Source organism: Solea senegalensis, linkage group LG10, assembly GCF_019176455.1.
Source record: "Solea senegalensis isolate Sse05_10M linkage group LG10, IFAPA_SoseM_1, whole genome shotgun sequence".
NCBI lineage: Eukaryota > Metazoa > Chordata > Actinopteri > Pleuronectiformes > Soleidae > Solea > Solea senegalensis.
Genome location: NC_058030.1, coordinates 404,242 through 430,996, shown reverse-complemented (window position 1 = coordinate 430,996; position 26,755 = coordinate 404,242). Strand labels below are relative to the sequence as shown.

The 26,755-nt window shown below is 46.0% G+C and overlaps 3 protein-coding genes across 8 annotated transcripts in view; all 3 read right to left on the bottom strand.

Annotated features, from left to right (window-relative positions):
- chmp1a (charged multivesicular body protein 1A) overlaps nt 1-26,755 on the bottom strand; it is a 385,704-nt gene that overhangs the window by 202,596 nt on the left and 156,353 nt on the right. The window lies entirely within an intron of this gene.
- ambra1b (autophagy/beclin-1 regulator 1b) lies at nt 326-16,340 on the bottom strand. 3 transcript variants are annotated; one of them, XM_044035930.1, is made up of 19 exons: nt 16,015-16,339; nt 13,863-14,068; nt 13,693-13,751; nt 13,326-13,509; nt 11,630-11,802; nt 11,115-11,181; nt 9,385-10,928; nt 8,662-8,748; nt 8,102-8,287; nt 7,888-7,968; nt 7,493-7,590; nt 7,257-7,367; nt 6,028-6,216; nt 5,304-5,458; nt 4,090-4,229; nt 3,260-3,364; nt 2,357-2,544; nt 1,957-2,079; nt 326-1,392 (listed from the first exon to the last, which is right to left on the bottom strand). In XM_044035930.1, the coding sequence occupies exons 2-19, from the start codon at nt 13,992-13,994 to the stop codon at nt 752-754; spliced, it is 4,263 nt and encodes a 1,420-aa protein (XP_043891865.1). In that variant the 5' UTR covers nt 13,995-14,068; nt 16,015-16,339; the 3' UTR covers nt 326-751. The 3 variants fall into 3 exon arrangements, with proteins under 3 accessions (XP_043891865.1, XP_043891866.1, XP_043891867.1); XM_044035931.1 differs by having other exon boundaries at nt 1,187-1,429; nt 16,015-16,340; XM_044035932.1 differs by having other exon boundaries at nt 1,361-1,440; nt 16,015-16,340.
- Nucleotides 17,371-26,745, bottom strand: nox5 (NADPH oxidase, EF-hand calcium binding domain 5). Of its 3 annotated transcripts, XM_044035955.1 has the most exons (17): nt 26,223-26,745; nt 24,532-24,665; nt 24,297-24,447; nt 23,979-24,189; nt 23,007-23,244; nt 22,518-22,671; nt 22,230-22,402; nt 21,855-22,037; nt 21,616-21,748; nt 21,395-21,537; nt 20,585-20,785; nt 19,989-20,033; nt 19,794-19,918; nt 18,882-18,969; nt 18,691-18,790; nt 18,366-18,532; nt 17,371-17,798 (listed from the first exon to the last, which is right to left on the bottom strand). In XM_044035955.1, the coding sequence occupies exons 2-17, from the start codon at nt 24,649-24,651 to the stop codon at nt 17,667-17,669; spliced, it is 2,364 nt and encodes a 787-aa protein (XP_043891890.1). In that variant the 5' UTR covers nt 24,652-24,665; nt 26,223-26,745; the 3' UTR covers nt 17,371-17,666. The 3 variants fall into 3 exon arrangements, with proteins under 3 accessions (XP_043891890.1, XP_043891889.1, XP_043891891.1); XM_044035954.1 differs by lacking the exon at nt 26,223-26,745 and having other exon boundaries at nt 24,532-24,951; XM_044035956.1 differs by lacking the exons at nt 17,371-17,798; nt 18,366-18,532; nt 26,223-26,745 and having other exon boundaries at nt 18,695-18,790; nt 18,875-18,969; nt 24,532-24,951.

Sequence of the window (26,755 nt, the reverse complement as noted above, 5' to 3'; positions counted from 1 at the left end):
ATGTACAAGTACACACACACACACACACACACACACCATAGTGCAACTGGTTGGGGGTGTTTGGTTCTTCTCCTCTTCAGCCTTTTTAAAAATAATCTCCACACGTGTTTGATGAACTGCAGCGTGTTTGAAAAGACATGCAGTAGATTCAGGTTCAGTCTTTTCAGTCACTGATCGGACCCGGTCCGCGTGGTGGGACGCGGGGGCGGGGTTTACGTCCTGGAGGAGCTGCGCAGGTCCAGCCGCCCAACGACATGATTTCTTCTCTTCAACGGCATAATTACACACACACGTTACAAAATAAAGTAGTGCTAAATTCACTGTCAACACTTCAATCACGCACTATTTATACAACTATGCAGCACGTTGGAGTAAATGTGTGTCAGAAAGATAAACCTACCCCCGCCCGCCCCCCGCCCCACCCCCAGACATGGCACTTTGACACAGGGACCTTATTGTCCGTCCGTCCGTGCGAGCTCAGCGCTGAGCGGTCTCTGTTCCAGTCGAGCCCTTTCTGACGAGGAATGGTCGAGTTCAGTTTCAGTCCAGTTTTTTTAAGTGCAGACGAAGTGCACGCCAATGACACTCGAGGTTAACGGGTGAGGAGGGGGTGAGGTGGGGTAGGGGGAGGTTCATGTGTCCCTTCTTTTATTTATTTTTTCTTTCCAGGCGGGAGACCCTGTGCAGAGTCAAAGCAGCACCCATTACTTTGTAAGATAAGGCTTGAGGAGCGCCCTAAACTAAAAACCCATCAGCCAACACTCTGCTTCTCTTGGCCAATGGGAGAACTACCTGCCACGTGGCTCCCCGGAGGGACGGTCGCGGGCTCCCCCTCCTCCTCCCCCGCTGCTGCTGCTCCTGCTGCCGACAGAGAGGAGGCTGTGAGAGGAGGAAGAGGAGAGGAGGACGAGGAGGAAGACAGCAGCAGTGAGGAAGAGGAGGGACCCGGCAGGGAGTCGCCATCCGTCTGTCCTCCGTCAAATACGTCATCAGTGTCCACAGTCACAGGAAGTTCAGGGAGCTGGGGGCCCGGCAGCACCTGGGAGCCCCACAGGGGGGCCAGTGGTTCAGATGGAGTGGGGGCCTGGGGAGGAGAACAGGACTGGGTCTGAGGCTGGGTGTTGAGGAGAGGTCCAGGAGGGGAGGAGGAGGAGGAGGAGGAGGAGGGCGGCATCATGGAGGGGGGGTTGGCTGCAGGTCTGGACGCCGCGGTGCCGGTCTGGGAGCCGCGGTGGATGCGGTGGCTGACGATGATGTTGTTCCCGAAGCCGCCCATGGAGGCCATGGTGGTGCTCTGCTCCCGCTGCACTACGGCCGTCATACCGCCCTCTGCGATCAGCCGGCGGATTCTGGCCAGAGCGTCTTCACCTGAGCCAAACTCTGGAGACTCTCCTGGACCAAAGACAGCGACGACAGAGCTTCATCAGGACTGAACAGCATCTCAGTGACACACAAACACACACCTGTTGTTACATCATACAGCTTTCCTCCAGGCAGGCATAGAGACACTCACGACAAACAAAAAAAGGCATCGTGCTTGTTCTTGGTGAGGGTAATACAGATCTCTGCCACTTAACAAGATGTGTTCACCACTTTATCACATCATTAGACAGACTTTAAAAAAACCCAGAGGTTTGTGCTGGTTTTTTAACTCTCCTGCAACAAACTCCATAAAGAAAATGAGTGTTTTTGCTTTATACGTAACTCTTGTCTCTGTGGACATATACAAAGTGACAACAACCTCAGAAAATAACGTCAAACAACGAGATTAAGTGGCAAACACATTCTTCAGACACCGTAGATTTGAGCACATGTGGATCAGTACAGTGCTTCGTACAACCAGACATAAAAAAAACCATGAACTACACTTGAGAATGCAGCCACCGGGTGGCAGCAGTCCAGAGACAAAACTAACTTCAGTAACAACAGAACAGACGGCGATGAATGCGGCAGTACCAGCAGCTGTCGACGCGTTGGCTGAAGCCTCGTCCTGGACGCCGTCCTGAGCTCTGCTGCTCTGAGACGCCTCCTGCTGCTCCTGAGCTGCTCCACTCGTGGACGGAGTCTCTGGAGGAACATCTGAGGAGAAAAGGAGGAACATGCTGAGGACGATTTCTGGTCTTATGACCCTTTTGGACCTCCTTAACTTTGGCCCAGTAGTCGTCACAGGGACCAAACAGTGGTTCTAATGAAGCAGAGCTTACATTTCTGCCTCCAATTTCAGCTATTTATGTTAGTGGTACTAATCGTACCAACAGAATATGTGAATGAGGAACAGACATCGTCAGTTAACCAAATAGATCGATATGAATGTGACAGTGCTGTGTCTCGGGTGCAGAGTCAGTGAAGACAGTACTCAGCGGAGGCTGGGAGACGCTGGGCCCCGGTAGGTCCCTCTCTGTTTGTGTCTCTGCGTTCTGCAGCTGGACGATCGGCGTCTGGGTTCCCTGTGATGTCACCGAGGGGGAGGGGTGTCGAGGCTGAAGACCAATGGCGTTCATCAGTCCCATGTCTCGGTCCAACCTCCAGCCGGAGCGATTGGGCCTGAAGATGAAGGAGTTTCAAGATGAAAGAAAACTGACACTAATACACAAACGTTTTTAAAATACAAAAAATGACCAACAGCTTTGTCAAGTCTGGAAACCTGAGGAGTAACATGGACAACTATGTGAAATCATAGCAAGAGTGACTAATGAGTTCAACAACTACAACTGTGTGAGGCCGGGATGGAAGCAATAAGCTCAGCTCGTAACACTGGTGACGAGTTTACAAACAAAGTCAATACTTGGCGACCGACGCGCAACAAATCAGTGTTGAGATTCTCCGGACGACGTCACGTCACGGGAGCTCCGTACGGTAGTTGTGAAAGCACACAAGACGACGTTTCCACCATGCTTTGGTCGAGGGTGAAAAGAAATGCTGCGTTACTTCCGTTTAAAACACGGCGACTCGCAGCCAGCGATCGACAAAAAACAAAAAACACGGTCACGGCTGATACTTATAATATATATGTATAATAATACATATAATACTCAGCCGATGTGAACAATTACCTCGACCAATGTCAGATATTTAAAGATTGATTTTCACCCGATTAAAAAAGAAATCACCATGAGGCCTGAACACACGTCATTACTTTTCATTAAGAATAATATTCACGACGGTCAAACCATCGATGGCGTGTTGTTTCAGGACAGACGTGACGTCATAAATGTGTACTGCTGTGTTCTGTGTGTGCAGTGAAGTGTAACACTCTCACCCTGGTCTGTCGGCTCCTCGGGTCCGGCTGGTTCCACTGTTGTTCACGGAGAATAAAGGCTCGATGTTCGACTCTGCAGGGCTCTCGCCATCGCTGCGATAGAACCTAAGCACACGCACGCACACACACACACACACACACACACACACACACACACACACACACACACAGAGTTGTTAATTCACTTCCATTCAGGAAGTCTTAAAAGCAGAGGAGGGACTTCTTCGTGGAATTGCACCGACCACGACCTCATTACACTCGCTAATTGAGCTTCTCCAATTAATGGTCTTCCTGCTGGGACTGAACATCGGGATAATCTCATCAGTGAACTCCTCAGTGACGACGACAACGAGGGGGAGGAGGAAATGTCGGACGAAGAAGACGACTCAAGACGTACACCGATCATTTACACGCGCGTGCGTCCATTGTCCCTCAGATTAAATTAAGTAAATTAGTAAAAATAGTCAACTTACAAACTTCACAAAAAAACAAATCACAAGGGGCATAAAGCAGATTAACGTCTTTTTAACTTGGCAGTCTGCTGACGTCACATATTAATATCGGCTCATGTCACTTGGACCCTCGCCAGAGCAGATACTAAACAAAAAACACACCTGATAGCAGGTCCTATCACTCGTCGAGCCGTGCAGGAACTGTGTGATGAAAAAGGTCACTAACGTTGTACGTTTGCCACTTAAATGACTTGAGGGAAAATCCCAACAATAATCAATCTTCAAATCTAAACTTTACACCTATCACACGCATGTAGGTGGAAACAGTTTCCGTCATGAACACATGAATGATGAACAGGCAGAGTGGTGGAGACTCACACAGGCCGGCAGATCACCAGGTCTCCCTTGTTGGTTCCATACGCCAGACCCATCCCTGGATCCGGCAGCCAGCGAGCCGAGTTGATGCTGACGTGGCGCCGCTGGTCTGGAGCCATGGGGTAAACGACGTTGAACACCATCTGAAAACACACGCGCAGGTTCAGCACAAGCCCAGCACAAGCCCAGCACACACACACACAAACTGATGAAATCTCCCTATGTTTGGAAAGATAAAACCCAACGTTGAACAGTGAAGAAGAGTACTGTATGTCATGTCCTGCCACTAGAGGTCTCTCTCTCTCTCTCAAATAAAATAATGACAAAATAACTAGTGTGATGAGCAGCACGATGGGAGCTTCAGTTTACTTCCCGATTGCGTGACTGATCCTCTGCGTCTTTTTCCCCAAAGTCATTTTTTATAAGTTGCATCCATCACATGACAGTTGGCTGTTATTTTCTTGATGAATCGAGTATTAGTTTGCTCTCAAACCTCGAAACGATGACGTTCTCCAATGTCTTGTTTTGTCCACTAAACGACACTTTTCAGTTTTAACGATTTCTTTGTCGATTGGAGCAATGAAACCAGAAAACAGTTGCGTGTCACAAACGCACCCATTTCAAAGTAAAAGCACTCCAGCATTTCAGGTCCTTGTTTCCATCATTTTTTCCTGCGGAGGCTTTTATTGTGAAATGTTTTTCAGGACTAGCAGCTTTACACTGGAGAGTTGTGGCATTTTATTGTGTACAGAGGATTCAGCTCCACAAAGTGGAGAACGTCCTTAAGTGACAAATAAAACGGCAGCATTGCACCTCCGTGTCCAGCCTGTCGGGAATTATAAGAAGAATACCATTTCTCTGAATATAAATATGGATTTCTATAGATTTTGACTAATGTAAATACACTAATTAAAAACATATAGTATTACCATGGTCAAATTTAGATATTTTGATGGAGGAATTTTTCATACTATATGTTTAAAAAGTCATTTTTAAACAATAAAATGATAATAAATAAGACTGAAAGTCCTGTAATGTGTGGTGTCAAGTCCATGAAATATTTAAGACAATTTGTTTTACTTTAATTATAAAGTGGATTACAGCGTGAGGGAGAAACAGAGACAAACAGAGAGAGAGAGAGACGGCTGTAAATGTGTAGCGTGGGTGTAATAATCACATCACGTTAGTAAAAAGTAAAAATGGCTGGAGTGCCTCACCCTGATGGAGGTCTCTCCCCCGTGCGGCTGCTGGAGGCGGAAGACTTGTGCCACCATGTGGTCGGTGTTGGGATGCAGCAGGATCCTGCGAGAGGCCAGACCCACCATCACGTAGCAGCCCATGGGAGACAGGCTGACAGAGATGGCGTTCGGACCTGATGACATCACCACAAATTAAAAGAGATTCTGCTCCTAAACATGTTCACCTGTGAACCTCGCTGTTAAGACAACTGATTTTGTAAAGTGCTCACTCTCCCGCACCAGAGTCCATAGAGAAACCCAGCCATTTTGCATCACAGCAACACTGTTGATCCACTGCTGCCTCCATCACTAAGTTCAAGTGTGTTGTTTCGACAATTCTGTGTTTGAAATCATTCATTCAGATTTATGTCGGTGACAAAAACGTGCCACACGAGGCAGCAGTGGAACAGCAGCTCCTGTGTGCCCTGTGAGCTTAAATCACTGATTTTCTCTATGGACTTTGGTGTGGAAGAGTGAGTGGCTTACAATCTTCTGTTTCCAGAGGGAAAAGCCATATAAGACTGAGCCTTCACGCGTCAGGCTACTTCTCAGTCCAGGGGGCGCTCACTGCTCAGTCAGCAAATACTAGTTCAACACAAATTACGGGATCTTCTTAGCAGCGAGTGTTTGAGGACCTTGCACGTCACACAACCACATGTACAGAGTTTAAAGAGTTTTACAGAGACAGACGCTGGACTCGTACCAAATCTCTTGGTGTAGAGCATCTCTCCCAGGTTGTGAGGAGCCAGAGAGTAGATGGCGAGGATGCCCTCGTCTGGGAAACCCCGCTGACTGCTGGGAATGAAGACCGCCAGCAGCTGACCGTCAGCGGAGATGTCGCAGCTGGCGTCGTTGTAGATCTTACAGTTTGGCACCAGAACATTGATTGAGGCTGATCGGGAGGAAAAATCAAACAAACAACATCTCCTCAGTATATATGAGGCATCGACAGTGTGGAACAGTGTTCAGGTCTTGATCTCTGATAATTAGTTTTAGATCAGATCATTGTTAGGATAAACATGAGCGGAGGAAAAACTTACTATAACTTATATAAATATTACACTCGACTAAGACGACGACGACAAAAAACAAAAAACAAAACATATACATCGCATTTATGACTAGCACTTCATAGTTTGGTTTACTTGAAGCTCTTACTTACTTCTATTTTGCAGTTATTGTAAGTCCCTTTGGATAAAAGCGTCTGTTAAATGACATGTAATGTAATGTAATGTAATGAGTAAGTGCCAAGTGCCAGTAGAGGGCGTCTGCATCTTTAAAACATTCACAGGTGTTTCTGACCAAAATACCAGTGAATTGTTTAGAATGATCACAATAATATCAAAAATCACACTTATTATGGACAGGATAATCGTGACTGGAAATTGTTCATTTTGTCCTATGTGTCATAATTATATTTCTTTTTTACCTTTGTAATATAATACTGTATATGAGGGTGAAACAGATAATCATCTCAGCTTTATAATCCATCTATTAAACAAATTATTTACAGCAGTAAGATGAAAACAGTCCCGTCTGAGGTGAGACGACATAACTCAGACTGAAAACTGCTGCTGAGAAGCAGGACCATCATTTATATCCGTTCAAAGCTGTTCAAATTCAAAACCTACAGTCAAGAAGCACAATCACATCGTCTGGAGTGATAACTGTTGGCCAGCAGAGGGTGCACTGAGCACAGCTCGACCTTAAATCGACTGAATTTGTCAGAAAAATAACAGTGGTGTCATGTTATGCTCAGGATAAAATGGAGAACACAAGGAAACGAAAGCGTTCCTTCTGAGCAGACAATCACGACGACGCCAAAGCATCTGAAAAGCAGGATGTGGAAATGTTTTGGTTTTCTAACTGAAAACCATCGTTGTTTTTCTATCTAACTGTGGACAACACCAGAGGAGCAGGTGAGGTTTGTACCGTTGCTGATCTCAGGAAGGTCAAACTTGGTGAAGTCCCACCACTGCAGGCGGTAGGTTGTGTTGGCGATGTTGCTGGCGACGGCAGACTGACCGTCCCCGATCGACGCCCCTGGGAAAAACAGATGGTGTCCGGTTTAAAACACCGGGCATCTGGGTTTGTGTCTGGTTTGTTAAATGTGATTCTTCTAAAAGGAGGAGGGGGAGGAGGAGGGGGAGGAGTGATGTGTGTCTTACCAGCAAGGACTCTGTTGACTGAGGAGTGTGTGGCCAGACCGGGCTGCCCGCGCTCGTGGAAGATTCCAGCATAGGGCAACTCGGGAAGGAGGAAACGCCTGCAACACAACAACAACAACAACAACAACTATGAAAACTGACCTGGGCTGCATTTAATTAATGATAAACAACAATTAAACAGATTTTAAAATGTTTGTATACTGACTGTGTGCGATAAGGCACATGGTTCTGCTTCAGTTCACATGTGTAGCAACATTAACAACTAGCAATGACACTAAACCATCACAAACATTTTCTGCATCTGTAAAACTACTTTCCTGACCAGCAGGTGACAACAGTCTGTATTAGGAAGGCTGGATATTACTGTGATTACAGGTTATATTATGCCGACTCACCTTGGGACAAAGCGACCCAGTGACGGCGCCGACATCCTGGCGTTGCGTGGCGTCCTGTGCCTCGCCCGGTCTCCAGTATCACTGGAAAACACAAACTCATTCAGGCCAAAAACACACGCGGACACAGAACCAGCACGAAGAAGCGTGAACATGCTGAAAACGTTGGGATATAAAACACAAGGAAATAAAAGGACATGCATATGATGAAACCTACTCCAGCTCCTCAAAGTCCACGTCACTGTTGTCCATGGTGCTGGACGGGTTGCCGGCAGGACTATCGGAGGAGGACGACATAGCCCGCAGGCGGTTCTGCTGGTAGCGGAGTGAGCGCTGGCGAATGCTGTCCCGTCTGGAGAGATACTGGATCATCCTCTGGGCGTAGTAAGCAGCTGGAGACAGCCTGGACAACACAGACATGAGACTTTACCGAGAGTCGGAAGCTCTAAATCTGTCAATCACTGAAGGCTTCGCAGCTCCAGGACAGTTAGCAGATATTGTTTATGTGAAGTTACACACTGTATTATAATGTAGCTCCAGGACTAGAGTTCTCAACAGGCCTGAAAATTACAACCTGACTGAGCAGATTTACTCTTCACCACCCGTGAACAGCGATGATTCACAACAAACAACATAGAATTTACAACCCGCAAGAAATGAGTTTTTTGAGCGGAAAATATGAAACCCGCGCCCCGACCTGACACGCCTCATTTGCAGATTTTTTCGGACCAAACCCGCTGAGAACTCTATCCAGGACACGAGTGGGTGTGGACGTACCTGGCGGGATCGGGGTAAATGGGGTGGTCTCTTGATCCTGACATGTCGTAACGAGACAGTGATAAAAGAGACGACTCCAACAATCGTCTGCACGAGAGAAACATGTTATTTACAAATGTTATTTACAAACAGTAACTGTTTGTGTTACAGGACACAAGTCATCTTCAGACTCCAGGCCTGCGTATAAACAGGCACACAATTAAATGGCATAAAATAGAGACCGTCACCTTAGCCTACAACAGGTCTGGGCAATACATCAGTATTATATCCATATGAGATGAGATATGGCCTTAGATTATGGACATCGTTATATTACGATAAATCTGTGTATCTGTGGTAACTTTCCCTGGTTTAAACCCGTTACCATTCCTGTCACTACCGACTGGATTTGGCATGCGTACTTCTCATTACCGTAAATCCTTGACCATTAAATGTGACATCTAGACAAGATTCACCAGCGCGTCACACACTCGTGACGTGAGTCCTAAACGGTTGATCAACTGCCAGATATGGGAAGTGAAAGTTATCTTGGAAAAAAAGGGGCAGAAGAACTTACTCACTGAACAGTTTGACAATTCTACAGCCATAAAATCAAAATAAGTGTCTCTTAATAACACATCTTTAATTTAAAGCCTAATTATTTGCAGAGAAACAACCTGTATTCAAATTCACATTCATCTCCTCTATCACGATCATGTCTCACATCAACATCAGAGACCGTACCTCCTCAGGTAGTCCTCATCAGGGGGGTCAACAGGCATTTCTTGGCTTAAGGCCTCCGGTGGCTCCGCCGATCGTCCGGCAGCAGCCTGTCGGTAAACCCTCTCCCACTGCGCCGTCTCCTGGTTGTAAACCAAGCCCACCGTCTGCTCTCCAGGCTGACCAGAAGAGGGGGCTATTGGGAAGGCCACTGTTCCTGTTCCTCCACCTCCAGGGGGAGGCGGCGGCTGCTCACTGGGCTCGGGAGGTGCCCTCCTCTCCTGTGGTTGAGCCTCCAGTGGCCTCCTGCTCTCTTCAGGCTGCCATGGAGCTGAAGAAGAAGCGGGGAAGGAAGAGGAAGAGGAAGAAGTGGGTTCCAGGGTGGAGGCAGAAGTGGAGGAGGTTTGATTGGTACGCTCCCAGCGCTGAGAGTCATGGTTGAAGGTCAGTAGGTTGTGGCAGGCCCGGCAGCGGTTCAGGTGGCCTCGAGAGGCCGGAGGAGGAACGTTGTTCTCCAGGCTGTGGGAGGCGGGAGGTGGAGGGAGGGGAGGCTGGTAGTGGATGATGGTTGGGGTGGAGGAGGACGGAGATGAGGAAGGCCCGGGTCTGTCTGGGTCCATGTTATTATTCAGCAACTCTTGACTCTGCTCCTGGCTTCCATCTGCAATGCTGCCCCCTAAGGGAGGCTCCAGGTCTTGCATGCGGTCAAACTCCATGAAGTAGCGGCTCAGGTTGCACTGCAACACGTTGCGGAAAGAGGCGGTGTTGCTGCGAGAGCCGTCCCAGAACGGGTGGTGTCCGCTACTGGTCCCAGCAGAGTCTCGGGCCCCCCCTGGTTCTCCTTGCTGGGGGAAACCCCGACCTTCGGTGGCGGAGGTATAAACGGGAGAGTGGGAGGAGCCGTCCTGCTGACGGAGCACGGACAGAAGGCTGACGGAGGAGGAGGACGTTCGAGGAGGCAGCATGGCCGGACCGACACCGCCCTCCCTCATGCTGAGCAGGTTACGTGTCCAGTCAGGTCCGGTTCTGGAGGCGGAGTGCGGCTCCACACCGCTCGGTGCAGTGGTATTAAGAGAAGTGCCGGCGCTGTAGTAGACTGATGTGAAGGCTGAGGGTCGCTCTGAGGGCTGTCTGGGCCCCGTACGGGCCGAGGAGAAAGTGGAGGTGGGTGGAGGCTGGGGGGCGTCAGACGGCGCCCGGGAGTCAGTGAGGGTCACGGAGGAACCGCTGTTGGCCAGGGAAGGGTTGCGATTGGCTGAGCAGCGACTGCACAGGCAGACCATGCCCAAGTGCTGAGTGCAGCCGGGAAAGGGCGGCACGCGCTCAGAGGTGGGGTACTGCGCCAGGGGCACACTGGGAGATTCCCGAACACCGCTTCCGTTTTCACCGAGTGGCCGCGGCGGTGGCTGCTCGCCGCCCACCTGTGCCCCGGGGGAGCGAGACGACAAGATGTGGAGGAAGTTGTGGAGGATGGGCGTGCGGCGAACCGGCTGGGTCGGCAAGAAGGAACGCTGGCGGAAGTGAGGCATCTCAACGCTGTCCATCGGGACCTCCGAGTCCTCATCGTTCTGAAACACAGGAGAGGCTGTTCAGCTCGCTGGTCCACGCAACTGCTGATAACTTTAAGTTTAAGTTTTAGCCAATTTCCTGTTGCATTTATGAATGAATGAATCAGCCAATTGTGTAAAAAAAGAAAAGATCCAAATCTCATGAAAGTCATTATTTTTCTTGCCGAGTCAGACGTTCATACATACCTGCTGATTGGAAGGATTCACGATGGCCGTCAGCAGGTTGTGACCCAGAGGATCAAACCTCACCAACCTGAAATAAACACATGGGAAGAAAAGTCAATAACAACAAAACATACAGAAAGAATTCACTCGTCTCTTGAGAAGAACTCACAGCAGCTTGAGTGAACGTTAGGGCAGAAGTTACCTGGCTGAAGACGAGGGAGATGACGGCGAGATAACGGTGGCGAAAGCTACGTTAAGAGATGCTCCATCCACGTTCAATCAATGGACTTTATGCACTTTGTTCTCCATGTTGTGAATAAATAGAGAAAGCCTCGACTTTTTTCCCGTTCAGTTCGACAGATATCGTGATGCATCACTATATGATTGTCTTCTGTGATATATTGATTATCACAGAATCGTTGTACAATCCCACCCCTAGTTGCAACCCTATTGATTTGTGTACTCGATTTCTTCCAATAAATCATTTCTTAATGTTACACACTCGACCTTTAAAGTTACACGACCATTTTACCCACCGCACTCTCTCCGTGTCGCTGCCCGTCTTGACCACGGCGAACGGCTCGGGTCGACTCCAGTCCCAGAAGTGGAGCTCGTTGTTGGTGGCGATGAGGAGCAGCTGAGCGGTCGGGTGGAAGGCCAGTGACGCGATGGCAACATTGCTCTCTGTGAACCAACTCTCACTACCACCCTGCAAAACAGAGACAACAGGAGAAAATGTCTCTCACATCAAACCAAAATGTAGCCATTTATAAGCTAGTATGTCTTTCTTTCCTTCCTGTCCTCTTTCTCTATCTGTGTGTGTCCTCATCTTGCAGGTTGCAGGATCCAGGTCCAGTTTCGAGGGTGATATTATCATTATCAACAATCTCTGCTGCTGCTTATATAAATGACTTTACAGTTCTATAAACATGTCATCACTGACTCAGAACTGTCCGGTATAAACTTATAACATTCTGCTCCTGGTCTGTCTCTGTCTTCTTTTGTCCCACATTTTTCCTTTCACCCCAACCTGTCTTGGCAGACAGCTGCACATCTTTGTATCCACTTCTGTCAGAGATTTCTTCTGTTAAAAGGGAACTTTCGCTCCTTGAGTTCATGTATGTTGTGATTGGGCACTATACAAATAAGATTGAATTGAATTCCACGGGAAAATGAAATATAAAAATATAACATCCGTAAAGGTTTTCCTGAGGCGTTAAAAAGAACTAAATCACTTGTTTGAGAGGAAAATAAATGATAAAGTGCAGCACATTCTGAGTGAACACCGTTTCAAAAAGAGCAACATGACGCTGGTCAAATTTAGATCAAGTAAAACAAAGTTTACTTCGTTAAATCAGTTAATTACAGCTGCAACGAGTCAATCGCCAACTCTGGTGATCATCGATTCATCGGTTCGAGCAAACTTTCTCTGACTTTTCAGCCTCTTAACTGTGAATATGTTCTGGTTTCTTTGCAAAAGAAACCATTAAAAACTGAATCCGACAAAACCAAGACAATTGAGCACATCATCATTTTCAAGTCTGAGAAACACTGATCAACATTTTCTGATGGTTAATTGAGAAAATAGTGGACAGATTAATGGAACAAGACGAGCATCTTCAGAATCAGAGACATCTGCTCTGTCATCAAACGAGATTTGTGCTCACAAATCCACTATTTTCCAATCGAGACTTCAGTCACACAAGCTCACAGACCAGAGTGATGTGGGTTTTTCTGGGGACGCCCGTGTCGCACTGAACCGAAATTATCTCAACTTTTTGAGACTTCTCAATACTCTGAACCAGAGAAATGGGTCAAACTGCTCTTTGTTGATTCTGAAACGTGTTGATGTGTCACATTACTGCCGTCTTCTGGAGTTGGAAACCTACACTACACGGTTTTTTGTTTGTTTGATTTAATGTATTACTTCAGTGAAGCTGCAGCAGCTCCCAGGTGTTTGTTGCTTGGTAACAAAAGGCTTCTGTTGTGCTTTTTTTCAAGCATTTTTAAGATGCTGCATGTTAATGTCTCCTTAGGTCTTGTATTTTGTTTGTCGAGTACGACCCCCCGGGGTATTTACACCAAACTGGTTTTACAGTGAGAGTTTTTAGAAAATCAGAAAATACAGTAAAAGAATAAAGACTCATTAAAGAAGAGAAGTCCATCGTTTTCTTGTCTTTCCCTGAACGAGATTTCTGTCGTCATGGCGATGCCTCAGGGCGTGCTACTCACATGCAGGTCCCAGATGCGGACTTCACCATCAAGGCACCCGGAGGCCACCAGGCCGGGTATTGTGGGGTGGAAGGTCACACACCAGGGGGTTCTACGGTGGCCCACTAAGGAATGTAGGCACTTTCCAGTCTTCACCTCAGTTATGTAAATGTTGTGGTTGACATGTGTGGAGGCCATCAGCGTCCTGTAAGAGAGAGAGAGGTCACAGTACGTGATTATTACCTTGTGCTTTGTCACTGACATTTATATCTGTAAAAATGTTACCTTCAGTGTTGTCTATGTTGCTAATGCTGAAGTTGACCAGAAAGCAATAGTGACATCTAATATTGAACCTCTTTGACTCATTAAGGTAAAGAAAATCTCTCACCTGTCGGGGCTGAATGCGAGCAGGAACGTTGACCGAGGGCTGTCCGGCAGCTCCACTTTCTGTCAGAGACACAAACAATTTCATACGCGTTATTCAAAACATAAAACACATAAATCTTGAGAAAAAGGTTGGGAAAATTCAGCTAATCTGTCTGCGTTTGCACTCCGTACCTGGCTCTGCCATTTCATCCAGCGAACTTTCTCCTCCACCAGCAGCTGCAGGAGGCGCTGCGAGCCAAACGTCTGGGAGCCTCGCTCCCGGCTGGACAGGATGCGCACCGAGTTCCTCTGACGGGACGCCATGTTGTTACTGGAGGCCTCGGCTGATTGGCTGCTCACTCCCACTGGTGCCAGTCCGTCGCCATGCACAGTTTAGGCTGGGGAAAGAGCAGAGCGGCGGTTCAGTGGGTCACCGTGGAATGACCTGGTTAATGTGATGGTGTGGTGTGACAATGAAAGGCTGGAGCAGAGATAAAACATCTGTCCTCACAGGTGTAGTCAAACAAACAGAGGCAGGAGTTCAACAGTTAGCTGATTAAGCAATCATTTGAGGAAGATTATTCAGTTGTTGATTACCATTTAGTCAAACTGTAGTGTGTGGCTTTTTCAATGAAGCTGCAAAGATGAATCATTTATTATTTGAGTAAATTAATGGTCAAACATTTAGACAACTGAGTAACTGTCACAGATCAACATTCTGTCATTTTTGGGACCAAACAACAAATTGATTAATGGAGAAAATAATCAAACGATTCATCGAATATGAAAACAACTTTTAGGTACAACCCTACAAAAACAACACGACTCTGTTGCGTCTGGGGAGACAGTGGTGCGTTTCATGTCATGACTGACTCATGGTATGATTATGACTTTTTATATGTCATTAACCTTGTCTCTTTCTCTCCCTAGTTTGTGTCTTTCCTTCCTTCCTTCCCTCTCTCTCTGTATTCTCATCATGCAGGTTGCAGGATCCAGATCCAGTTTTCGAGGCTATCCATATCATACATATCATCACCATTATTATTGTGCTATAATTAAAAGTTGATCATTAACTGTATAAACTTGTAACTTGTTACAGTTGTTGTGTATCTGCTCCTGGTCTCCCTCTCTCTCTTCTGTCTCTACCTCATCTCCCTCTTGTCCTTTCTCTCCCCCCTTTCTGTCCCCCATCTCTCCACTGTCCCCCATTTTCCTTTCACCCCAACTGGTCGAGGCAGATGACCGCACATCTCTGAGCCTGGTTCTGTCAGAGATTTCTTCTTCTGTTAAGAAGTTTTTTCTCTCCACTGATGCCTAGTGTTGCCTTGTTTCCCCAGGCTGTGATCCATTCAGCCATTCATAGTGCATCTCATTAGGACTGTCAAAACCAGAAAGAAGAGAACCTGAAAAATAGCCCACAGCAGCTCTGACAAACATGTCCTCTGTTTACACACCAGTACAATTTAATCATAGTCGTTCTTAAGAGTGGGAAAACATTAATAAAAATATAAAAATAGTTTTATCATCTTTAAAAAGGATTCAATTTTAATTATTTATTTAGGGCTGAAACTTTTAAGTGATTACTAAATGAATCGTCTAATATTTGATCATCGAATTATGGGTTTGAGTGTTTCTCTGATTTTTCAGCTTCTTCAATGTGAATATTTTCTGGTTCATTTGCTGCATATAACAAAGAAAAATAATCTACAGATCGATCCAAAGAGGGAAAGAAAAACAGAGTTGTCGATACTATTATATCCTCCAAAAAGAGAAGTACACTAAATCAAAACCGCTGTACAAGTCGAGCCTGGACCCAAATATCGCGATACGATTGATTCGTGACAATAGCCTAACCTGTCAAATAAAAAGCGGATCACTGTGTACAAAGTTAAACAGCTCGACAGTAAAAGTCAATCTTGTGCGGACTCGACATTTCATATTAGTTAAAATGGTTGAGCTGAAAACACACCAAAACAAACACTAACGTAACACACACACACACACATTCATTAAACCAGAAAAATGACACAACTGCATCACGGTACTAATGTGCATGAACGTGAACGAACATTACAACAACACTGCAAACTAACAGAGTTTAAACTGGCGCGTTAACGATGAATTTAAAAACAAAAAATTAAAGACGCGTTAGCCGCAGCTAGCCGCGAAGCTACGTTAGCCCATTCCGGATTTAGCCACCAAGTCAGAAAAACAGAGCGTTTGATTTTCTAAATAAGGTTCATTATTTATAGATCGATTTCACATGAAACACTTGTATATGTGCAGATGACAACGGCACTAGTGTCAGTGGAGGAGAGAAGAGATCCGGGGCTGTGCGGCCTACCTTTCCTTTATCCCGTTGCTCTCCGGCTATGCCATCACAGGCGCGCTAACAGGCCAACGGGAGCTAGCTAGCTGGGCTAACTGCGTAGCTAGCTTGGCCAAAAAACGGGAAACGGGGCCGCTGCGAATAAAAATCTGCCCGACGCTAACATCGGCCTCCCGCGGTCAGAGTGAGGAACAGCGTCCGTTGACATCGACTGGCAACGTCCGTGTCACCAGGAGATGGGATTTTAAGGCATTGGTCCGATATTTTATTAGCTGCCCGACGCAGAACTGCTACTGCGTAACTAGCTAGCTGCTAGTTAGCCACAAGCGTCTTCTTCTCGTTTTACAGCGGCTGGCATCGAGCTCTTACTGCCACCTGCTGCCCGGAATGTGGATTATTAAACCAGGTCTAAATTAATCCTGGTTTAGGATAATGAGGTCTAAGTTAAACCTAATTCAAAGCAAGTCTAAATCAATCTTCAGTTAAGGTTAATACTATTTTAAAGCAAGTAATAGATACACCTTAGGAAATCCAGGTGTAATTCAAAGCTCAGTTAAACCAGGTCTAGGTTAAACCTCAGGTAAATAAGGCCTAGGTTAAACCTAAGATAGTTAAACAACGCTTAATTTCTTCATTATGGTAATGGCTATATTAAGTTTGATGTATGTAAATACTGTTTGTACAATACAAAAGTATTTCACAAAAATAGAAAAAAGACCTTGTTGTGCAGATTATCATATTGTTTATTATCAGTGACACACCAAAAACACAATTTTGGCAAAGAAAGAAGCAAATTAACAAAATAATGGACAAAAAAAATCAATCAATGGAACAGACGCATAAAATAATATATACAGTATTAGTTTATTTACAAAAGATAGCGACATACAAGCCAAATAAATATACTAAGTTTAACATGGGACACTGTCATGTGTTTTTAAATGATCTATGATGAGCATGACGTTACTGAACAAACACAAGTCCTACATCACAAATGAACATTGTTTGTCGTTTTCTGCTTCTCATTAATATCCGGGACAAACTCAATGGACTCAAAGACACACAAACAAACAAAACATATACATTAACAACACGTATGAGTTAAATAATAACGCCAGAAGCCAACGTGTGTGATTCATATTTGCCGTTTTATCTCTCCAACAGGAAACTGAAGTTTGTATACCACTCACTCTCCCCACACCAAACTCCATAGACAAAATCAGCAATTTTAGCTCATGGGGGGAGGCACAGGAGCTGCTGGTCTACTGCTGCCCCGTGTGGTCACTTTGTGTCACTGAAGTAAATCTGAATGAAGGATTTCAAACACAGAAGTCATGAAAATAAGACATTTGAACTCAGTGATGGAGGCAACAGTGGATCAACGACTCCTGTGTGCTGTCGGGCTGATGAGGTTTGGTGCAGGGGGAGATTGAGTTCAGATATTGTAGAAGGCATAGATTAAAACATTCTTTAAGTGACTAAACCTGTCTTGTCATTGCGTCTTTCCCGCTGGTTGTCTCAGGAACTATCAGCTCTCCTCGATAGCTTTGTACGAGGCGCGTGGTTTTATTTTATTCATGACAAAAGACAAACACGTGGCCTTACACAGGTTTATGATGTAAAACCTCAGCGGTGCATATAAGAGATAACAGGTAACACACACATGGTCAGAAGTTCTCCTTGTAGAAGTTGAAGCTGAAGTGTTCACACTGAGCCTTGATGACTTTAGCCAGAGCTGGAGCGCCGCAGTAAAACACATGAACCTTCCCCTTATTCTCCTCTGACACTTTCTGAAACACCTGATACACACACACACACACACACACAGTGAGTTAGCGTGTGTGTAGTCTGAGGTGGCTTCAGTCTGAAATTCTTAAAACAAGGTTCAAGTTAGTTTATTTTAGACCTGGCTTAAAGTAAGTTTAACTTGGACCTGGTTTAAATTGGGATTTATCGAGACCTGGTTTCATTTTATCCTAACATAGACCTGGTTTACCTGAGGTTTATCTTTTTCTTGCTTTGATTAGGTTTAACTCTAACTAGGGTTTATCTATCTCATTTAGTCAGTCAAACTTCAGTTTAAATTAAACCTAATTTAAAGCAAGTAAAAGATAAACCTCAGGTAAACCAAGTCATAAAAAGTTATCATAAAAATTAAACCAGGTCTAAATAAATCCCGATTTAAACCAGATCCAAGTTCAACTTACTTTAAACCAGGTCAAATTAAACCTCAGGTAAACCAGGTGTAATTTAAACCTGAATTTTAAGTTAAACATAAGATAGATCAGGTCTAAATTAAACCTTAGTTAAAAACAAGTTTAAATGAATCCTAATATAATCCAGGTCTAGACCTTCAGTGGACTCACCTTCCCCCACTCAGGCCGTCCAGGTTGGGTTCTGGTCCTGAGTCCAGTAATCGAGTCTCTCTTCTCCTTCTTGGCCAGGAGGTCAAGCGCCATCTGCAGGCCGATGGCCTTCATGTCGTTCTTACTGAGCGCTGATGTCATATACATGTGCATCTCCAGGAAGCGACCTGTGGAGACACAGGGATCAATGTGGATCTGAGCCTGTCCCCTCAACACTCTCTCTCTCTCTTTCTTCTCTAATGTCTCTACTCTCCCCCTCTCTTCTGTAATGTCCCTCCCGTCTCTCCCCCTCTCTTCTCTATTGTCTCGTCTCTCTCTCTCTCACCCTCCGGCTCCTCGTCGGCCTGGTCCATCTCTAGTTTGGTGAGTAAACTGACGAACCATTCAAACGACTTCTGGTCTCTGTTGATCCAGATGAAGTCGACCTGCGGGTTCCAGACAGACTCACGTTCACCAGTGTTTGTTCACCACAGTCAGCTGATCAGTGACCCCTGACCCCCTGACCTCACGTCTTACTTTGCGCAGCTTCATGTCGCTGTTGTCTTTGATGTTCTCACACCACGAGTAGTTACAGTTGGGACAGTTCTGCTTCCTGCGGCGGTACCTGCGTCAAACACACACACACACACACACAACAGACATATGAGCACTATGTCTTAAAGGGACAGGAACACATATTTAGTGCAGACTAGACAAAACAGTTTGTGTGTGTTTGTGTCACCTTGTAAACCGCTCACTCTCCCACACCAAAGTCCATCGAGGAATCAGTGATTTAACATCACAGCACACAGGAGTTGATGATCCACTGCTGCCTCCATCACTCAGGTACAATGTGTTATTTCGTGACTTCAATGTTTGAAATCCTTTGTTCAGATTTACTTCAGTGGCACAAACTGACCACATGAGGCAGCAGTGGACCAGCAGCTCCTGTGTCTCTACTGGCTAAAATCGACGATTTTCTCTATGGACTTTGGTGTGGGAGAGTGAGCAGCTCACAAACTTCAGTTTGCTGTGGTCTTGTGACAAGATAAAGGCGCAAATATATTGCTAAAATATTAAAGACTTAAACTGGCATAACGTTGTTGCTAAAACCTGTTTTTCCTCATGTTCCTCACATATCAGGAGTTGTCACACCTTGGGTCAATTCCCTCAAATTCAAGGACAGAATGTGCCAACACAGGTTAAGGTGGAAGAGGTAACTTGTAAGAGCGTCTTCGTCCATGATGGCGTCCACTTTTACTGCAGCACACTCGGCATCTGTGCAAGTGATTGTCCTCGAGATCTTGGTCAAAGTCCGACTTCATTCTAATTTGTCTTTGGTGAGACAGAGATCTTGGGATTGTCATTGCCCAGACATCACGTCATCACCTCTCGTGATTATGACCAACAGTATGTGTTTGTCGTGTCTTTGTCGGTGTGAGGTCTCACCGGTACATGATGCTCTGCAGGATGGAAGCGAAGGGCGTGATCCCGATACCGGCGCCGATCAGGACGGCGTGCTCAGAGGTGAAGATCTGCCTGGTCGGGGTCCCGTACGGTCCGTCTACATAACACTGACACACAGCATACACACTTACAGAGTCGTCATTGTCATCAACATCGTCGTCATGGTGTTCTTCGTACCTTGATGTAACAGAACCTGTGGTTTTCTCCAAATTTGGCGGGAACCTGCAGTTTGAGGAGAGAATCTGCTGAGTCGGCATGAGGTGATAACGGAAACTTTAAATACATTTGGATTCATGAATAGAAGCAGACCTTTTGTCCATCCGTCCTCCATCATCATTTCATGTCAGTAAACTCACAGATACAGTGGAGACAGACGAAACTAACGTTACTAATGTTACAAGAAACTCATGACCTCCAGTGATTTGGGGGCGGAGCTTTGACCAGAGGGGGTGGGATGTATTGGTTGTATTTTGCCAAAGACATGTGACAATAGCAAAATTGAGATTTTAATATAATAACATTGTGTTTTGCAAAAACATGCAACATTATTGCTATAATAACTAAAAATCTTTATAATCTTAAAATGACTGTAAAACGTGCTGGAATCACCTAACCTTCATTTTTGGTCAAAAACCTTTTTTTTTAGATCCATGTAGATCTGGAATTACTAGAATGATGCAGCCCCCCCTTGTGGCAGAGCAGGACAGCACGTGACATTTAAAATCGTGCATTGTCTCATCCCCACAGGTCGAGTGAAGATGAGAAATAGACACCTCCTTGAGGGGCGGAGCTTCTCCTCGCTCCGCCGGACCCAGCTCGTCTGGAAGAGGCTCCACCGACCCCTGACCTCCACAGAGCGATGGCGGGGCAGCGCTGCACTGCGAGCCGTTCTGCCGGTACATGGTCAGCTCGATGGCGTCGTCCTCGTTGGACGCCACAGCTTGGTCACAGTCTGTGGAGCTGAACAGCTCCTCCTGTGGAGAAGTGAGAGCGCTCAGTGATGTTGTAATGGCCATAGACGTCGTGTTCCAAGTTGTCTTCAGAGGGAAGTCTGGACCTTTGAATTCAAAATGTAGCTTCTACATCTCACTTGAGGAGTTAATGGTCTCACTCATCACTAGTTCCAGCTCTTCTTCAATACAACATGACGCCAGTTATGTAAATTATGTAGCATGGGATGAGTGACAAGTGGACACCGGTGTGATTGACAGCTGCTATCGTCCAATGGGAGCCTGGTTATAAGTGACGCCTGTAAATAAAGTGTTTAAAAACGAACCTGGCGTCAGTCAAATCTCCAGGATTCAAAATCGGGGGTTTGTTTTGCAACCACAAGACTGCGTCTATTTTATCATTTTATATACACACTTCTATTTTCATCACTGACTTTGTAGCAACAGCCGCTAATACGGCTAAAATGATGGGAAATTGATGTCCACCATCGTTGAGTGCACAACAAAACACCGGCAACAGAGAGGGAAAAATCCTCCCATAGCTATTAATCAACATTCAATCAAATTGTCACAGACGATAGTGCACTGATCCGTTGTTGAATTTCCTACCACACAGTCAGACGTGTTTGGTACCTGTGCTTTCAGCAGCTGCCTGTGGTTCCTCAGGCTGGTGGCCAGTATCTTAGTACTGACGCCGTGACTCTCCGCTTGTCTGAAGTACTCGTAGAGTCGGTTGGTCCACTGACCCATGGAGCGGATGTGCAGCCACATTGTATCTGCAGGTCAAAGGTCACAGCAGTCATCAGGAACATGTGGGGCCACATGTTGCTGCTCTCAGTGTTCGAGATGTTTACCTGTCTGCTCCGGAGCGCTGCTGATGGTGAACGGGTGCCACTCGTACTTGGCGATCACAGGGATGTTGATGTAGACGTAGTCTCCTGGTTTGAAATGAAAAAACTGAGGACGTTTGATCACCAGGTGAGTCACCTGCACAGACACGCGTCAAAACACTGGTCATTCTCAGGTCACGTTCCTCGGTTTGAGGTTTCATTTAAAAGAGGTTTAACAAAAGACTGAAGTTTGTTTTTGGCACCTTGGATGGCAGCAGGTTGACCTCCACAATGTAGAGACCACCCATTCGAGAGACTGCAATTCCCACAATTTTCTCTAGCAGGAAAACCAGACCCGGAACCAGGAACCACTTCCAGAAGTTTGCACAATGCACCACAAGCAGAGACCACACCCACACATAGGACAGATGAGACCAGTAAAACACCTGCAGAAAGAAGAAAGCGTAAGAACCATCAAACATCTGCAAGAAAGAAGAACATGTGAGAGCCATCAAACATCTACAGAAGGAAGAACATTGTGTCAGATGAATGTTTTCTGCTTTATGTTTGGGTGAACCTGGTCCACCTGAACCAGTCCAGGATGCTACTGCTGTCTGACGTAAAAACCTGTCTCTTACCTCAAAGTGTCCACTCCGTCGTACAAACGTGCTGGAGCAGAGCACCATGAAGCAGATGAGGACCTGCAGAATGACTCCAGTCACCGAGGCTGTTCCCTTCACCCAGCCGATCCCTGGTCGAGTGGTGAGCAGATACTCCCACAAGCTGTAGTCGCTGTTCTCCGCCAGCCGGGCTAAAATGAAAGTGTGAGGAGAAGAACATTTTTCAGTGTGTGTGTGTGTGTGTGTGTGTGTGTGTTTCCAGCTCACTGTATGCGTGTGTGTGTGTGTGAATTAACTTGTGTGTACCAAAGTTGAAGATGTGAGCGGTGGTGTGCACCAGTGTGTAGGAGAGGATGGCGTAACCAACGATCTGATGCAGCAAGATGTTCTGGTCCAGAGGTAAGACCCTCACCACCCATGTTGCCCTGAGCCACGTCAAACAGCGACGCAGCATCAGCACCTGCACACATACAACACACCATTGTCAGTGAGTGGTAACATTCATTATCAGTTGAAGCAGCAATGACCAGGCCCTCGCACTCCTGCAGTTTGGATGATGGCCTTTCTCCTGGGTTGCCATGGCTACTGTTGGTCCTGGTTCCACAGGCTGACTTTTTATCATATCTGAATTCTGAAGGGACTTCTTCTTATATAGACAAACCACCATTCACTCTCACACTCACACCTATGGTCAATTTAGATTGTCCAATTTTCCCAGGCCCCAAATGTGCATCTTTTTGGACTGTGGGAGGAAACTGGAGAACCCGGAAAAAGCCCACACATGGCACGTCGTACCATGACGAAGGTGCAGTTGAAGTTGAGACACTGTCCGCAGCCCTTGGCCACCATGAACCACGCCCCCCCGTAGTTGTGCTGAAGCATGGCTAAGATGAAGAGCAGCATATTGATGCAAGTGTACATGCAGAGGAACAGCAGCTTCCGACTGTTGTTCTGCCAGTACACCCGGGTCAGGTACCGCGGAGTGTGATGCTTCTTCTGTTCCACGTCGGGAGGCTTCAACCAGTTAGCAGCACTGAAGAGGGAGGACAGAAGAGAGAGAATGAGAGGGAAAGAGAGAGAGATGTAAGCAGTGGAGGCAAATTTGGGTACCCCAAACCGTTGTGGACACCCAATGTGACTTTGTGGGTAACAGTTAGGGATTTGACAAGTAGCCATACTTTGTACATGCTTGGGTCTGCGGTACGAATCGGGTAGGTCATCGATATGAAATGGGGTGGTGACATGCATTTGCCAACTGGATTGTGGGTCAAATTCTTCAGTGTTCTTGCTGGACGAGCCAGAAGTTGAGAAACTCCCTAAAAGCAGCTGGCTAATATTCCATCACAAGCACTGGCCAATCAAATCACCCAATGCAAATACTTTGGCATAGGTACTAGCCAATTAAAATCACACCAGGCACACATACTGGCACAGGCGTGAATCCGATCCTGATGTGTAAAATCTTCAGCACAGGCAGGTGTTAGCCAATCTAATCATGCTGAGCAAATAGTCCAGCACAGGAGTTCTCAGACAAGGCTGTTCTCCCCACGACTTGTATCTTCTTCAGTGTGCATCCAACAATGGTAGACAAAGTGTGCTGTCATGTCGCCATGGTTTGAGCCACACTAGCATCTCTTGCTACCAATTCGGCCCTGAAATACACTGCTCTGCGAACTTTAGAGGAAGACAGAATGAAAGAAAGGTGGTGGCGACCAAGCACATAGCTAAAAGAGCGGAGATGATGACAGAATGATGATGAAGTCTGACCTGATGGTGAGGTTCTCCATCACCTCTGGGAACGCCTCCAGCTCCGCTTTCAGCTCCTCGAAGGTGATGGCGCCGCTGTTGTCTTTATCAGCCGACTCGAACAGCGCCAACGTCAGGTCATCCAGCTTCTCATCCGGCAGAGAGATGGCGCTCTCACGCAGACAGGACTTCAGAACCGTTCTGAGTTCATCTGGATCGATAGAGCCGCTGCCTGTTTGATGCAGTTGTCGATAAAAAATAAGAAATAAAAGGTTTTGAATTAGCTATTAATAAGCGAACAAAACTTCCTATCAAAATGCTGAAAAGAAATGTACTGACCGTCCACGTCGTACACCTGAAACAGGAACTTGAGTTTGTCCGTCTCGTCACCGTGGATGAGGAGGTCCAGAGCTTCCAGCAGCTCGTCCAGACTGATGGAGCTGCTGCCATCCGAGTCAAAGAGAGCGAAGAAACGCTCTGCAAAGAAGGACTGCACACACACACACACAGATAACCACAGCAGAGGTCAAAGGTCAGCGCATCGAGCCGAGGCGCCGCTGTGTCGGTCCCTCACCTCTTTGACCTTCAGGGCAGTTTTAAACTCATCCAGGCTGATTTCTTTGTCATCCCCCGCGATGCTCTCAAACTGTTTGGTGACCCAGTCGAGCCAGCGAGCGTCCTCGTCCACGCTCATGGCGAGTGTCTCTACTGCGGCGAGACAGTGGACGCCAGTGGATCAACATGTTAAAGGGACAGTTCAGGCTGTCAGCATACCCTCAGTGACATACGCATGATGTTTTATCTCACTGCTCCTGCTGAAAAGTGAAGCTTGTGAGCTGCTCACTCTCCCCTGCACCAAACTCCATGGAGAAAATCAGCGATTTTACTTCACAGCACACAGGAGTTGTTGATCCACTGCTGCCATATAGGAAGTCTTTCATTCACGTTGACCTCAGTGACACAAAGTGACCACACGAGGCAGCAGTAGACCAGCAGCTCCTGCGTCCATGCAAGCTTAAATCATTGATTTTCTCTATGGACTTTGGTGTGGGAGAGGAACACGTTTACAAAGCTACGTTTCAGGTCAGAAAAGGCTCTAAAACAACAAGATGACAACAGATGTCAGCTGAAACAGGCTTGGATTGTATTGTTTATACTGTTTTTCCTTCTGTCCTCTGGCAGAGAAGGGGACACACAGACACAACTCAGCCATTACCACACATAATAAAACCTGAACCTTTAAACTAATCACATTTTCTATACATCTCGTCTTATTTGTCCAATCTCAAAATGACTCATCTAATTTAAACTCATCTCACCATCCATCATCTACGGCTTTAACCTCCACCAGAGTAGACTCACTTTTTCTTATGGACCTCATCCCATATTATTTTCGTCAAACTCAAACCTGGTTTTATCTAAATCTCCCTTTTTCCTCCTCCAATTTCTTTTGAGACTTTGTGTTTTTTTTAATGTCCTTGTGTCATGTTTTATCTTCTCTCATATCACGTGTATCTCATTTTCTCTTTCGTCCATTTTGCAGTATTTCCTTATTTTACATTATCTCACTATTGTTTCTTGTGGTTTATCATACCTCTAATCTTTTCTGTAAGCTAAACCTTTTGTCATCTTGGCACATCTCATTTTAAAAGTTACCTAACCTCATTTTCTCTCATCTCTTTCTTTTTCCTTCTAATTCTTTACAATTAGTGCGATTTTGTGTGTGTTTTTGTCTCAACCTTCATGAACAGCTGGAATCCATCCGTGGACGTCCCGCTGTATTCCTACAGCCGGACGTCCATTGATAGACTGCAGCATCGCGAAGGATGTTACCATGGAGATGTCAGACACAGAGAAGGGAAAACACATATACAAACAAACACACACACACTCAGTGTCAGAAGAGACCACATTAAAATCTCTGTAAATAAACAAACAGTGACTTTACAGCAGAATCAGCAGAGCTGCAGCTGCGTGTCAATCTTTCTGTTCAGTAATAAACATTACTGATTGTTGTCAAATCACTAAATGTAATGTTTTCAAACGTATTTCTGAAGAAAAGTTTGTTTCCTTTACACCAGACATGAAAAAGGAGGAGTTTAAGTGAAACTTGACAAATCTGTTGACAGAGCTCCAGGGTTCTGTTTCCTGCTCAGAGTTTAGAAACAAGAAGAAATAAAGTTCACAGCTCATCACGACTTCTCAATAAACACAGGGATGAAGAGAATCAGACTGAGAGAGCGAGAGAAATCAGATCAGTTTTACCTGCTGCTGCTGCTGCAGTGACGCTGCCGTCTCCGTCCTCGTCTCAGTGTCCTGCCTGAGTAAGTCTGTGTGTCCTCACCTCCTCTTGTTCCTCCTCAGAGCTCCTGTCTGCGTCAGCTGGACATGACATCCAGGACTTCAGTGCTGTCACTCAGAGGCGTTTCAAAGCACTGTAGGGGCCGCAGGAATGAAGGGATGCAGGATCCAGGAGCCCCTCCACACACACACACACAGTCAAACCAGAAGCAAACCCTCATCCCAAACTAATGAATTACTTTTAAATGTGGAACACTGTCCATTCAAAACAGAAATTAATCCCCCACCATCAACAAATCATACAAAAAAAACCTTAACAAAAGGCTCAGCTGATAAAATCAACAGCATATTACATCTCCGACACCCTTAAAGAATATGTGTGCCACTTTATTTCAATGCTAGACAGCTTTGTCTGACTGGAACCTTACGTTTGTAAACCATTTACTCTCCCACACCAAACTCCATTGAGAAAATCAGCGTTTTTAGCTCACGGGGGA

Excerpts from the sequence above, each read along its gene's own strand:
- ambra1b (XM_044035930.1), bottom strand. The coding sequence starts at position 13,994 with ATGGCGTCCCGTCAGAGGAACTCGGTGCGCATCCTGTCCAGCCGGGAG. Across the intron at positions 10,929-11,114 it reads TGAATCCTTCCAATCAGCAG|AACGATGAGGACTCGGAGGT; the intron begins GTATGTATGAAC and ends CCTGTGTTTCAG. Across the intron at positions 8,749-9,384 it reads GATGAGGACTACCTGAGGAG|ACGATTGTTGGAGTCGTCTC; the intron begins GTACGGTCTCTG and ends TCTCTCGTGCAG.
- nox5 (XM_044035955.1), bottom strand. The coding sequence starts at position 24,651 with ATGAGCGTGGACGAGGACGCTCGCTGGCTCGACTGGGTCACCAAACAG. Across the intron at positions 22,038-22,229 it reads GACGGAGTGGACACTTTGAG|GTGTTTTACTGGTCTCATCT; the intron begins GTAAGAGACAGG and ends TTCTTTCTGCAG. Across the intron at positions 17,799-18,365 it reads GACGGCCTGAGTGGGGGAAG|GTGTTTCAGAAAGTGTCAGA; the intron begins GTGAGTCCACTG and ends TGTGTGTATCAG.